General features: G+C 66.1%; 2 protein-coding genes across 3 annotated transcripts in view; one reads left to right on the top strand and one right to left on the bottom strand.

Annotated features, from left to right (window-relative positions):
• The window catches only part of NAV1 (neuron navigator 1), an 80,618-nt gene extending 77,528 nt beyond the window's left edge, over window positions 1-3,090 (bottom strand). For both annotated transcript variants that reach the window (XM_075442784.1, XM_075442785.1), the window contains exon 1: window positions 3,049-3,090. The gene's annotated coding sequence lies outside the window, so the exon portion shown is untranslated. The remainder of the gene's footprint in view (window positions 1-3,048) is intronic.
• Window positions 3,091-3,747: 657 nt separating this feature from the next.
• RNPEP (arginyl aminopeptidase) lies at window positions 3,748-12,081 on the top strand. Its single transcript, XM_075443103.1, has 11 exons — window positions 3,748-4,131; window positions 4,791-4,931; window positions 6,435-6,583; window positions 7,188-7,304; window positions 7,425-7,660; window positions 8,237-8,350; window positions 8,588-8,700; window positions 9,053-9,161; window positions 9,811-10,035; window positions 10,608-10,750; window positions 11,812-12,081. The coding sequence occupies exons 1-11, from the start codon at window positions 3,748-3,750 to the stop codon at window positions 11,974-11,976; spliced, it is 1,896 nt and encodes a 631-aa protein (XP_075299218.1). The 3' UTR covers window positions 11,977-12,081.

Genomic DNA, 12,081 nt, shown 5'->3' with positions numbered 1-12,081 from the left:
CCCATCCCAGGCTGGCGTCCCCACCTCAAGCCGATGTCCCCATTCCAGGCTGACGTCCCCCAGTCACTTTGTTGGCGCTGGAGCTTGTCAGACCCCGCCGGGAGCAAGCGCAGGCGAGGGGCCGTCTCGCCGGATCGGTGAGCGAAAGCGGCTCCGTGAGGGTGATGGGCACCGGGTGACGGGCACAGCCGGGACCCTGCTCCCCACAGCACCGGCCCTGGCTCCCCCAGCTCCACACGGATCCTGGTCCGGTCACGGGGGGGAGGAACACGGCCCCAGGGTACGTGCCTGCCGGTGGCACTGGGGACTGGACAGGGTGCCCGAGCCCCGTGGCACTGGGGATGTGACAGGGTGCCCAAACCTGGTGGTACTGGGGACTGGACAGGGTGCCCGAGCCCCGTGGCACTGGGGATGGGACAGGGTGCTGGAGCCTGGTGGCACTGGGGACAGGGTGCCTGAGCCCAGTGTCACCCTGTCCTGTCTCCACATCGGCTCCAGCCAGGCCCAACAGCGGGTGGGGGTCTCAGCCCGGGGTCCTACAGCCAGCCCAGCTGGGGTCGGGGGTCCGGCCAGCCCCAGGCTCAGTGGCTGTGCCCCGAGCACCATCCCGGGGGGGTCAGCTGGCCCCCCGCCCATGGCCCAGGTCCCATGTCCCTCCCCGGGGCCGGGGCCCCGCTCCCGTCCGCAGCCGGAAACATCTTTTTCCTGTCCGTGGGGCTGCAGCGGGGGGGCAGCAGGAAAAACCCTCGAGTCTCGGCGCGTTATTTATAACCTGCTGCCAGCGAGGCTGGCCAGATCGCCCCGCACGTCCCCACGTGCGCCCCGAGCCCTGCTCCTGCCCATCCCTGTCCCCATCCCCTCCCAGTCCCTGTCCCCATCCCATCCCTGTCCCCATCCCAAGTCCTTGTCCCCATCCCGTCCTCATCCCTCTCCCTGACCCCACACGCCAAGACTCAGCCCGGAGACCCCCTTAGCAAGAGGAGGCCCAAATCCGGTCTTGGGGACATCATCCCCCGCCCAGCCCCATGTTCCCATGCTGTCTCCCTGCTCAGACCCGCCCTGGCCCCTCCGCAGCCAGTTCCCTGTGCCGGGGACGTGTGCCAGCGCCGGATCCAGCCCATGCCCGCGTCCCAGGAGCTTTTGGCCCTGTTAAGTCCAGGGAAAATATTGGGGGGGGGGGGGAAACTGAGGCACGGGGCTGGCAGGGCGAAGAGGGCACCGAGGCGGGCGCAGGCGGCGAGCTGGATGAGGCCAGGGCCATGGGGGGGGGGTACAGTCAGAGCAGCAATGCAGGCAGCTCTTGCCCACCCGTGGAGCCCGTGGGCAGCCCCGCACCCCCACGGCACAGCACGGGCCGTTACTCAGCGCCTGCAAAATGACTCAGCCAGGATCCGGCCAGGCCAGCCGGGATTTCCTGACTCAGCTTCCCCAGCTGCGAAACAGGGTGGGGGGGGGGGTGGTGGTCCAACCCCACCTTGCAACAACACGGACACCAACAGACCCTGCCGAGGGGTGCAGGGGGCTCCCCTGCGTCCCAGGAACCCCCTTGGGAGCACCCGGACGCTCTCCGGCACCGGGGATGACGGCGCGAGTGGCTACGGCAAAGCTGTGGGGAGCGCGGGCAGCACCCCAGCAGCCGTGGGCATCCGGCAGCGACGGCTGCGGGCCCGGCAGCCCGGCACACCCAGGCTCCCTCGGCTCTCCTCCCAGTTGGGTTTTTTTTATTTTCCTAGGTGAAAGCCAGGAAAACAAGAACCCCGATGCACGCACGCTGACGGTCTTCACCGTTTCCCTCCCGCGGGGTGACGGCACCCAAATGTCCCATGGGGGACATGGTCCGTGCCGAAGTCACCTCTGAGTTTTCCCCACCCCAGGGGCCGTGGCATCCTGGTTTGGCCGCAGCGCCGAGCGAAGACGGGCCCCATCGCCGCTGGTTCCACAGGAGCCATCCCGCACGGGGTCTGGGGATGCTCCACCACCCCGGGGATGCTCGGCCACCCCGGCCACCCCCCATTGGGGATGCTCCACCGTCCCGGGGATGCTCGGCCACCCCGGCCACCCCCGGGTGGCCGGGGTGGCCGAGCATCCCCGGGACGGTGGAGCATCCCCAATGGGGGGTGGCCGAGCACCCATCAGGGAGATTCCCCACTGCTCTCCTCCCTGTCCCCACACCGGCGTGGGGACACGGAGCATCTGGAGTCGCAAGACTTTGGGCATCCATCCAGGGAAGCACCCACGGGTGCTCGTGGCACCTTTCCATGCCCGAAATGAGGGCGGACGCCCGGGTCTGGTGGGACAAAGGGACTCTAACCGCCTGGCCACGCTGCTCCCGGGGCCACCCGCCGCCAAAACAGGGTCCCTGGGGAGAGGTGGGGACACTGGGGGGCACAGAGGAGGGGACACGGGGGGGCTGCCCCCAATGTCAGGCGGTGCCAACCCCCACAGCCGCTGCCTATCACCCCCAGTCCCTGCCAGGATGTCCCCTGTGTCACCACTGGCCCCTGCAGCATGACCCCCTCACCTCGTGCTCCCCATCATCTGTCGTCCCCAGCGGGGTGTCTGCCATCACCATCAATCCCCACTGGGATGTCCCCCGCGTCACCGCTGGTCCCCGCAGCATGACCCCATCACCTCGGTCCCCATTGCTGTGCTCCCCATCATCTGTCGTCCCCAGCGGGGTGCCCCCCCTCTCTCCCCGGTCCCTGACAGGGTGTCCCCCGTCACCACCGATCCCCACTGGGATGTCCCCTCTGTCACTGCCGGTCCCCGCAGCATGTCCCGCATCACCCCGGCCTCACTGGGGTGTCCCCAGTGTCACCGCCGGTCCCCGTCGGGGTGTCCCCTATCACTGCGTGTCTTCACTGGGGTGTCCCCGGTCCCCACCGGGCTGTCCCTCCACCACTCCCGGTCCCCGGCGCGGTGTCCCCCGATCACCCCTAGTCCCACCGGGCTGTCCCGCATCGGCCCCAACCCCGGCGCCGTGTCGCCCGTAGCTCCCCGGTCCAGTCCCCCCCGAGCCGTCACGCACCGAGCCCGCCGCGCACTCACCGTTCGCCGCGCCTGGTCCCGCCCCGCCGCCCGTCCCGCAGCCCGGCCCCGCACTGGCGGAGCGGCCTCGGGACCCCGCGCCGGGCCGGGCCGGGGGAGGAGTCGCGCGGGCCCGGCCCCGCCCCCTCTGCCCCCCTCCCCCCGCGCCGGCCACGCCCCCCCCGGTGCCGCGCGGCTGGCGGGACGCGGGGCTCGAGCCGGCACCCCCCCCCCCAGGCCGTGGATTCCCCACCGCGTCCCCCCATGGGCCCCTTCCGATAGCCCTCCCCGACCCCCCCGGATCCCGGCATGGACCCCCCCGCGGACACCCCCCGCATTCCCCCTATGGATCCCCCCAGCGACCCCCCCGTCCAAATCCCCCCCATGGATCCCCCCCCGATCCCTCCCCATGGATCCCCTCCCAGATCCCCCCGGCTCCCCCCCCCAGATCCTCCTCCCGTGGACCCCCCCATGGGTCCCCCCAGATCACCCCCAGGGATCCCCTCCTAGACGCTCCCCGAATCCCCCCCCGATCCTCCCCCAATGGATCCCTCCCAGATCCCCCCCCCGTGGATCCCCCCGGATCGCTCCCCCCCATGGATACCCCCTCGCCGCCCCTCGTCCCGCTCTGTCTCCCCGCCCCGCCCCGCCGCCTCAAGAAGCCCCGCCCCCTCCGGTCTGGCCCCGCCCCGCGCCGTGGCCCCGCCCCCGGCAGCGGCGATGGCGGCGGCGGGCAGGGACGCGGCCTCGGCCTGCAGCGCGGGCGCGTGGTCGCTGAGGCACCTGCACCTGTCGCTGCGCGTGGCCTTCGCGGCGGCGGGGGGCGCGGGGCGGCTGCGCGGGACGGCGCGGCTCGAGCTGCGCTGCGAGCGCGAGGGCGCGGGGCCGCCGGTGCTGGACGCGCACCCCAGCCTGGCCGTGCGGCGCGCGGCGCTGCTGGAGGGGCCCGGCGGGCGCGCGCCCCCGGGGGGGCAGGCGCTGGCCCTGGAGAGCCTCCCCTTCACCGGCTACGGGCGCGCGCTGCGCCTCGCCCTGCCCCGGCCCGCGCGCGCCGGGGAGAGCCTCGCGCTCGAGATCGACTACGAGGCGGGCGAGGGGCCGGGGGTGAGCGGGGGGCGGGCGGGGCTGAGGGGACGGGGCCTGAGAGGGAACTGGGGAGCTGAGGGGCTGAAAGGGGACGGGGGCTGAGGGGAAGGGCTGAGGGGGAACCGGGGGGCCGAGGGGGGACAGGAGGCCGAGGGGGGACAGGAGGCCGAGGGGGGACGGGGGGGCTGAGGGGAACCGGGGGGCTGAGGCAGGATGAGGGGCTGAGGGGAAAGGGGCTGGGGGGCTGAGAGGGGACAGAGGGGTTGAGGGGAACCTGGGGGCCGAGGGGGGCCAGGGGGATGGGGGGAAGGGCTGAGGGGGACCGGGGGGGTTGAGGGGGAACCGGGGGGCTGAGTGGAACCAGGGGACTGAGGGGGACTGAGGGGAAGGGCTGAGGGGGACCGGGGGGCTGAGGGGACAGAGGGCTGAGGGGGAACTGGGGAGCTGAGGGGGATGGAGGGCTGAGGGAGCCGGGGAGCTGAGGGGAGACAGGAGTATGAGGAGGGGACAGAGGGAGCCAGGCAGCTGCGTCACCACCGGTCACAGAATGGGCTGGGACTCCCCCGGGGGAGAAGACCCAGCTCCCTCAGCAGAGAGTCCCCACGGGCGAGGAGCCAGAGACACCCCTCACCCCGGGACGCCCCTCACCCGGGGTTTCTCCCACCCTCCCTCCTCAGGTGTGCTGGCTCGCTCCCGAGCAGACGGCGGGGAAGCAGAAGCCCTACATGTACACACAAGGCCAGGCCGTCCTCAACAGGTCCTTCTTCCCCGGCTTCGACACCCCGTCTGTCAAATGCACGTACTCGGCCACAGTGAAGGTAAGCGGTCCCGGGGCGCAGACCCAGCCGCCCCCCTCACGCCCAGCAGGAGCAAAACCCTCTGTGAGTCTGCAACATTTGCTCGCGGGGAAGCTGCCTGGGCCTCAGTGCAGCGCCAGCACGTTGGAGGTGACACTTGTCGCACTTGTTTCAGATCCTCCAACCACAGGCCCCCAGCAGAGAAGGCACTGAGGAATGATTGATTTATACTCCTGTTTTTCTCTTACGTTCATCTTTAGATGATGACAAGCAGGCCCCAGGGGTCCTCTTGCTTCTCCGCAGCCGCCTGTGCTGGGCACCGCTTTGTGCAGTGGCTAGCGAGCGGGTGTGCGTGCCGGCCGGCCTGCTGAAAGCTCTTCTCTCCCGGTGGGAGGTGGCCGAAACACTCAGTGCTTGATGCCAAAATACCACTGACTGCTGGGATCAGCTCGGTGTTTAAACCTCTCTGCTCTCCTTGTGCTGCTGCATTTGCCTAAGTAATTCCTCTAATTATCACAGAAAACTATTTTTGCCTTGTAGCAGCCCGAGGGTGGCGGGATGCCTGCTCTTGGCATGTGTGGCAGTGGGAGGGCGACTGGGATGAGCTGAGTTTAGGGGGGGACACAGCTGGAGGAGGGGGAAGATGCCAGGCAGCACCAGGTCCTGGTGGCAGTGCCAGGGCTGCCGGGATTCCAGGATGGCAGGAGCAGCCACTGGTCCCCAGGTTTAGTACAAAAACGGGACTAAATAATCCAGATTCCCTCCTTGCGTCTGTGCAGTGATGTGGTGGCACCGGCACTGGGCCGTGCCGGCCTGCCGCAGGCGAGGGAAGCTGCTTACCAGTGTGACACCAAGCCAATGGCGACAGCACATGGTGGCATCAGCTGGTGATGCCAGAATTTATTTATTTTGCCTCTTGCTCTGATTTCCGCCCTTAAAGCTTTGGCAGTATCCCCCCCCCGAAGGGTGAGCACGGGGCTCGGCTGTGGTAGAGCTCTGGACCAGGAAAACCGTATTCCCCATGGCACCGCAGGGGCTTGCGCTGCGTTTGGAAGAGCAGAGATGGGATCAGTCTCCCACGGCTCAGCCCAGGCCGGTGGGTTGGCCACAGGTCCTGCTTTGGCTTGAGAAGGGGAAAAACGAGTTGTTGTGTAAGAAATGGGAGGAGAGGCAGTGTCTGAAGGATCTGCATCCTTTGCCCTCTCAGCACCTGCAGCTCCAGCATTTCTTTATCTCGCTGGCACCTCACAGGGCAGCTCTGGGAGTCCCGGTGTTGCACCCAGCCGGTGTTTGACCCAAGCGCTGCGTGATGCTGTCGCAGGGATGCAGCTGTGATCCCGAGTTGGAGCTCAGGGCGTTACTGCTCTGTTCTGCACCCCAAAACCTGCAGTGCCCACGGACCCGGCCACCTTCAGCATGCTGGGATGTGTTTGCCATCAGACATCGTGGCGTCACTGGCTGGGTTAGCCGATGTCCCACTCTGTACATTACAAATTTAATAGATGTTTCCATCTATGTGCACAGGTCCCCGAGGGTTTCACAGCTGTGATGAGTGCCACAAGCTGGGAGAAGCAGGAGGATAACACCTTTGTCTTCAAGATGTCCCACCCGATCCCCTCCTACCTGATCGCTCTGGCTGTCGGGGACATTGTATCTGCTGATGTTGGCCCAAGGTGAGGGGTCTGGAGGAGTCCGGAGCGTTAAGCCCTGGCTGTGGGAGCCATGTGGTGAAGCTCCCGTCCTGTGCTGTCCCGTGGCAGCTGCCGGCTGCGTCTCCCTGCACCGCTGGGCTCTGGAGAGCAGGCAGGCGCCGAGATGCTGACCGTAAGCGTGACCCGGTCAGTCCTGTCTGCTGTGCGCATGGTGCTGCGTCATCAGGCGGCAGGCTCTGCCGGGTGAGCGTGCTGCTTGCTCTGGAGAGTGAGAAGGAGCCGCAGTGCCGGGTCCCCTCGCCTTCGAGGGTGTCCCTGGCTCTGCTCCTTTATCCTCCATGCACGTGAACGAGGGCAGTGCGTCCCCGTTCACAGAGGGTCCCACGTCTCTTCCCAGCGCCTGTGGTTTGTTTGGGTGCCCGGCTGTCACAGCAGCCGTGTAAAAGCGCTTTGGCATTCAGACAAGGAAAGAAATTACACCAGTTTGCACTATCAGTCTCATTAGCTTCCTTTATGAGCAGGCTTTTATTTTGCTATGGAATAAACGTGCTTTTTTTTGTCTGATGAAGCAATAGGGTAAAAGTCCGCTAATGGTTAAAACTTCCTCTTCTGCACACTTGGCCAGGAGCCGTGTCTGGGCCGAGCCCTGCCTGATCGAGGCTGCGAAGAAGGAGTACGATGGGGTCATCGAGCAGTTCCTGGCGGTTGGCGAGAAGCTCTTTGGACCTTATGTCTGGGGCAGGTACGGCCTCCTGTTCCCGGTGGGCTTCGTTCCCCGAGGCCGGGGAGGGAGCACCCCTCCGTCCCCAGCCGTGCCGCAGGAGGAGGTGGGTCTGACCCCAGCGCCCGCTCCTCCCCGCAGGTACGACATCCTGTTCATGCCGCCCTCCTTCCCCTTCGGCGGGATGGAGAATCCCTGCCTCACCTTCGTGACGCCCTGCCTGCTGGCCGGGGACCGCTCCTTGGCCGATGTCATCATCCACGAGATCTCCCACAGCTGGTTTGGCAACCTGGTCACCAACGCCACGTGGGGCGAGTTTTGGCTGAACGAGGGCTTCACCATGTATGCCCAGAGGCGCATTTCCACTGAGGTCTACGGTGCGTGGCCTTGCCCAGTCCCCCCGTGCCGTCGCAGGTGGGATCCACGCGGGGCGAGGTGCCGTGCACTGCGGCTCAGCGCATCCCTCTGCGCGCTACGTGCGGGGCCGGAGCCTGCGCCGCACCTTGGAAGAGGTGCAGTGTAGCAGCCTGCAATGCCCCTGGGGCTTCGTGTTAGCGACAGAACTGCCTTCACTCCGAGAAAGGGAGGGAGCCCCTGCAGCCAGGGACGTGGGCCCTGCGATCTTCCCCAGCCTCACCTTCCTCTCGCTGCCTCGGGGAGCCGATAGCGGATGCCCCGAGCTCCCTGCCAGACACATCCAGCGGCTCAGGCGCTCCTCGTGCCATTTGCTGCATCCAGCTGCATTTTAATGGCTCCAAAATGCTCTGGCTAACCAAGGGCTGGGTTGCCGTGCCTCGCCACAGCTCTACTGTCCCAACACCGTATTTATGGGTTTCCTCCTCTTCCAGCTCATCAGCTCACGCTGTTTCCCTCCCGCAGCAGCACCCGTTGCGCTCCAAGCACGCAGGTGTCTGGTCGGGGTCTCCAAACGCCTCCTGCTTGTCTCTGCCCAGGTCTGGCGTACACCTGCCTGGAGGCGGCGACGGGAAGGGCCCTCCTGCGCCAGCACATGGACAACACGGGGGAGGACCATCCGCTCAACAAGCTGCGGGTGGTCATCGAGCCAGGTCTGCGGGGCGTCCCTGCCCTCCCACAGCGGGCGGGGGGAGCAGGGGCAAGTGAGGTGCGCTGTTGGGAGGGGGGGAAGCCCTGCTCCTGGGGCGTTTCATGGCTTGCGATAAAACCAGCGCTGGTGGTGGGACCTGAGTGAAGCGATGGCTCCAGAAGGGATGTGACAGGCTTGCACCTGAGTGCAAGAGCCATTGTTTTGCAGATGATTTCTGAGGGTTTTTCCCTTTTTCCAGGTGTTAATCCAGACGACACGTACAACGAAACGCCCTATGAGAAGGGGTATTGCTTCGTGAGCTACCTGGCCCATCTTGTGGGGGACCAGAGCAAGTTTGATGCCTTCCTCCAGGTCGGTGCGAGGAGGTACCAGGCGGAGGTGCCAAGTCATACAAAACCGGGTGGCGGAGGGCCAGAGCGCAATGGGACCCTGGGAAGGATGGGCTGGAGAGGGGGCTGGGGAGAGGAGGGGGTGATGGCAAACAGGTGTTCACGGGGCAATGAGATGAGGGGAGAGCTTGGCCCCACGCTGGCAATGCTCGGAGGTGTCCCGGGGGGTGCAGGGGGCTGGGCAGCCCCTGGGAGGGGAAAGGGGCCGGCGTGGGCTTGGCAGCGCTAAGCCCTGTGAGATGGAGCACAGGGAGGGCTGGGTAGCACTGCCAGGGGTGAGCGTGTGCGGCATCACACCCTGGCTGTCCCCGCAGGCCTACGTCAACCGGTTCAAGTTCCAGAGCATCACAGCAGACGATGCCCTCGGTTTCTTCCTAGAGTACTTCCCGGAGCTGAAGGAGAAGGGCGTGGACTCCATCCCAGGTCAGCACCTTCCTGGCCAGGGGACTGGGCGCTGCTTCATAAACTAGCACCCTGTGGGTGTCGGAGCCGCCCCGTCCCCTGCAGACCCCGTGCATGTCAGTTTGTGGGGTTTACTGGCAACGCTGCTGGCGCTGCTGGCCTTGGCTCCAACGGAGGAGGCACAGTGCTGGCTGGCCCGGGATCAGGCACAGACCTGGGCTCGGGCACGTGCCTGCTCAGCCTGATGTTTTTCCCGTACAAATCCAGGCTCTGCGCTCAGGTGCTGTTTCGTGGGGTTTCCCCACAGAAAGCTGAGCCTGGTGAGTCTCTGGCACCAGGATGTGTGTGTTTGCTGGTGGAGCTGCTGGCGGGCGCTGGGATCAGGCCCAGCTGGTGCCCCAGGCTCAGCTCAGCCTTGCTGCGGGGAGCCAGGCTTGGCAGGAGCGTTCTGTGCTGGAGCCATCTCATCTCAGCGGCAGCAGTGGGGCTGCTACTGCATAAGCACATACCGAGCCCAGGGTGGCTTAACGGCCTCCCCCCCGTTAGCGTCTGCTTGTCACCATCCCTGGGCAGGGTTGGGGGTTGAGAAAGCAGCAGGATGTCTGGGCAGCAGCACCCTGTGCAGGGTTTGGAAAACCTGTCCCAGCTCTCCCTCCTTCCCTTGCTGCAGGCTTTGAGTTCGACCGCTGGCTGAACACGCCGGGCTGGCCGCCCTACCTGCCCGACCTCTCGCCGGGGGAGCAGCTGATGAAGCCGGCAGACGAGCTGGCAGAGCTCTGGGCAGCCAATGGCTTGAACATGGAGGCGATCAACGCTGTGGACATCACAGCCTGGAGGACGTACCAGCTGGTCTACTTCCTGGATCAGGTCCTGCAGAAATCCCCCCTGCCCAAAGGTGAGGGCCAGGTCACCTCCGGGGCTCTGGTGCCCGGAGGAGACACGGGGTGACGTGCCCCGGTCCAGACAGCTGGCCAGGGACGTGAGGACACATCAGTGGGATGCCATCAGCCCATCCCCGCTGCGGTTCCTGGCGTCTGGGAAGCCTGGGTCGATGTGGTGGGGAGCGGAAACCTATGGGGAGTGTGTCCCTAGACGTATGGGGACACGTGCAGTGGCAGGGAGGAGCCCTGCTGTCCCCATGCTGGCTCGGCTGGGCTGTCACCTCCCTGTGTCACCTCACCTCTCCTTGTGCTCTCTGCTGAGGGACCTCCCTGCCCTTCATGCTGTCATCCCAAGGCACCGGGCGCCAGCATGGACACCCTCCTGCCTGGAGCAGCGAGAGCCTGGGCTGCTCCCAGAGCTGGGGGGGCCGGGAGGCTCGGGGGGGGGTCCAGGGCTGGCCCACAGCTGGGAGGGTCCTGGAGGATTTGCAGTACAGCTGGGGGGGCTCGCAGGGTCCCCTTGGAGCAGGGGCTGGGAGCTGGAGGCAGAGCCCCCGCAGGGGTGGTGACGATCCCCCTCTTGCAGGCAATGTGGAGAGGCTGAGCAAGACGTACCCGAAGATCTCCGAGGCCCAGAATGCCGAGCTGCGACTCCGCTGGTGCCAGATCGTCCTCAAGAACAACCTCGAGGCAGAGTACAGCAAGGTCAAGGCCTTCCTGCACAGCCAGGTTCGTCCCTGGGCAGCAGCGGCATCAGGGAGAGACGGGCACAGGACCTTCTGCGCCAGAGGACAGGGGCTTGGCTCTTGCTCTTGACAGACCCACAGAAGGGTTTGGGTTGGAAAGGGCCTTCAAAGTCCAACCCCCCCGCAGTAAGCAGGGACAGCTTCACCTGGCTCAGGTTGCTCAGAGCCCCGTCCAACCTGGCCTGGAATGGTTCCAGGGATGGGGCATTGACCACCTCCCTGGGCAACCGGTGCCAGCGTCTCACCACCCTCACTGTAAAAAATGTCTTCCTCCTGTCCCATCTAACCCTACCCTCTTCTGCTGCCCCCCCCCCCCCCCCCCCGTCCTGTCCCTGCAGGCCTTGGCAGGAAGTCGCTGTCTTTCTTACAAGCTCCCTTTTCATATGAAAAGGCCGCAGTAGGGGCTGCCTGGAGCCCAGGCTGCCCAGCCCCACCTCTCCCAGCCTTTCCTCCCAGCAGAGGGGTTTCAGCCCTCGGGTCATTGCTGGGGCCTCCTCTGGCCCCGCTCCCACAGCTCCAGCTCTGTCCTGTGCTGAGGGCTCCAGAGCTGGACGCAGGGCTCCCGGGGGGTCTCAGCAGAGCGGGGCAGAGGGGCAGAATCCCCTCCCTTGCCCTGTGCCCACGCTGCTGGGGATGCAGCCCAGGGCACAGCTGGCCTTCACGGCTGCCAGCACACACTGCTGGGTCATGCCTGATTTGTCACCCACCAGTACCCCGACGTCCTCTGCAGGGCTGCTCCCCATCCCCCCCAGTCTGTTCTGACAGTGGGGATTACCCTGACCCAGGTGCAGGACCCTGCACTTGGCCTTGCTGAACCTCAGCATGGGCCTGCTCCTTCTCCAAGGTCAAGGTCTTCTCCCCTCTCCAGGTGCCGCAGTGCCAAGGGCAGCATTTTCCACCCCGTCCCGTTCCTCTACGCTCTCCTGGCCGAGAGCAGGGCAATGGTGGAGGGGTTGTGCCTGGGGGGGGGCATGGGGGTCCTGGGGCTTCACCCCCCTGGAGCCGGGGAGGAGGTTGGGATGTGACCATGCTCTGTCTCCGCAGGGGAAGCAGAAGTACACCCTGCCCCTCTACCGCGCCATGTGGGGCGGCTCGGAGTCAGCCCGGGCCCTGGCCTTGGAGACCTTCTCCGCTACAGCCCCCCAGCTCCACGTCAACGTCCAGAACTATGTCAAGAAGATCCTGGGCTTGGAGGTGGCAGAGGACTAGTGCAGCCTGGGCTCCGCTCCCTCCACAGGCTTTCTCCCGGCAGGACTGCAGTCCTTTCTCCATCACTGCACATGGTTCTGTATTAAAATTTGTAATTTTTCCTTT

The sequence above is a fragment of the Opisthocomus hoazin genome, chromosome 25 (assembly GCF_030867145.1).
Source record: "Opisthocomus hoazin isolate bOpiHoa1 chromosome 25, bOpiHoa1.hap1, whole genome shotgun sequence".
Lineage (NCBI taxonomy): Eukaryota > Metazoa > Chordata > Aves > Opisthocomiformes > Opisthocomidae > Opisthocomus > Opisthocomus hoazin.
The sequence above is the reverse complement of the archived record's forward strand: the minus strand, read 5'-3'. Positions and strand labels throughout refer to the sequence as shown.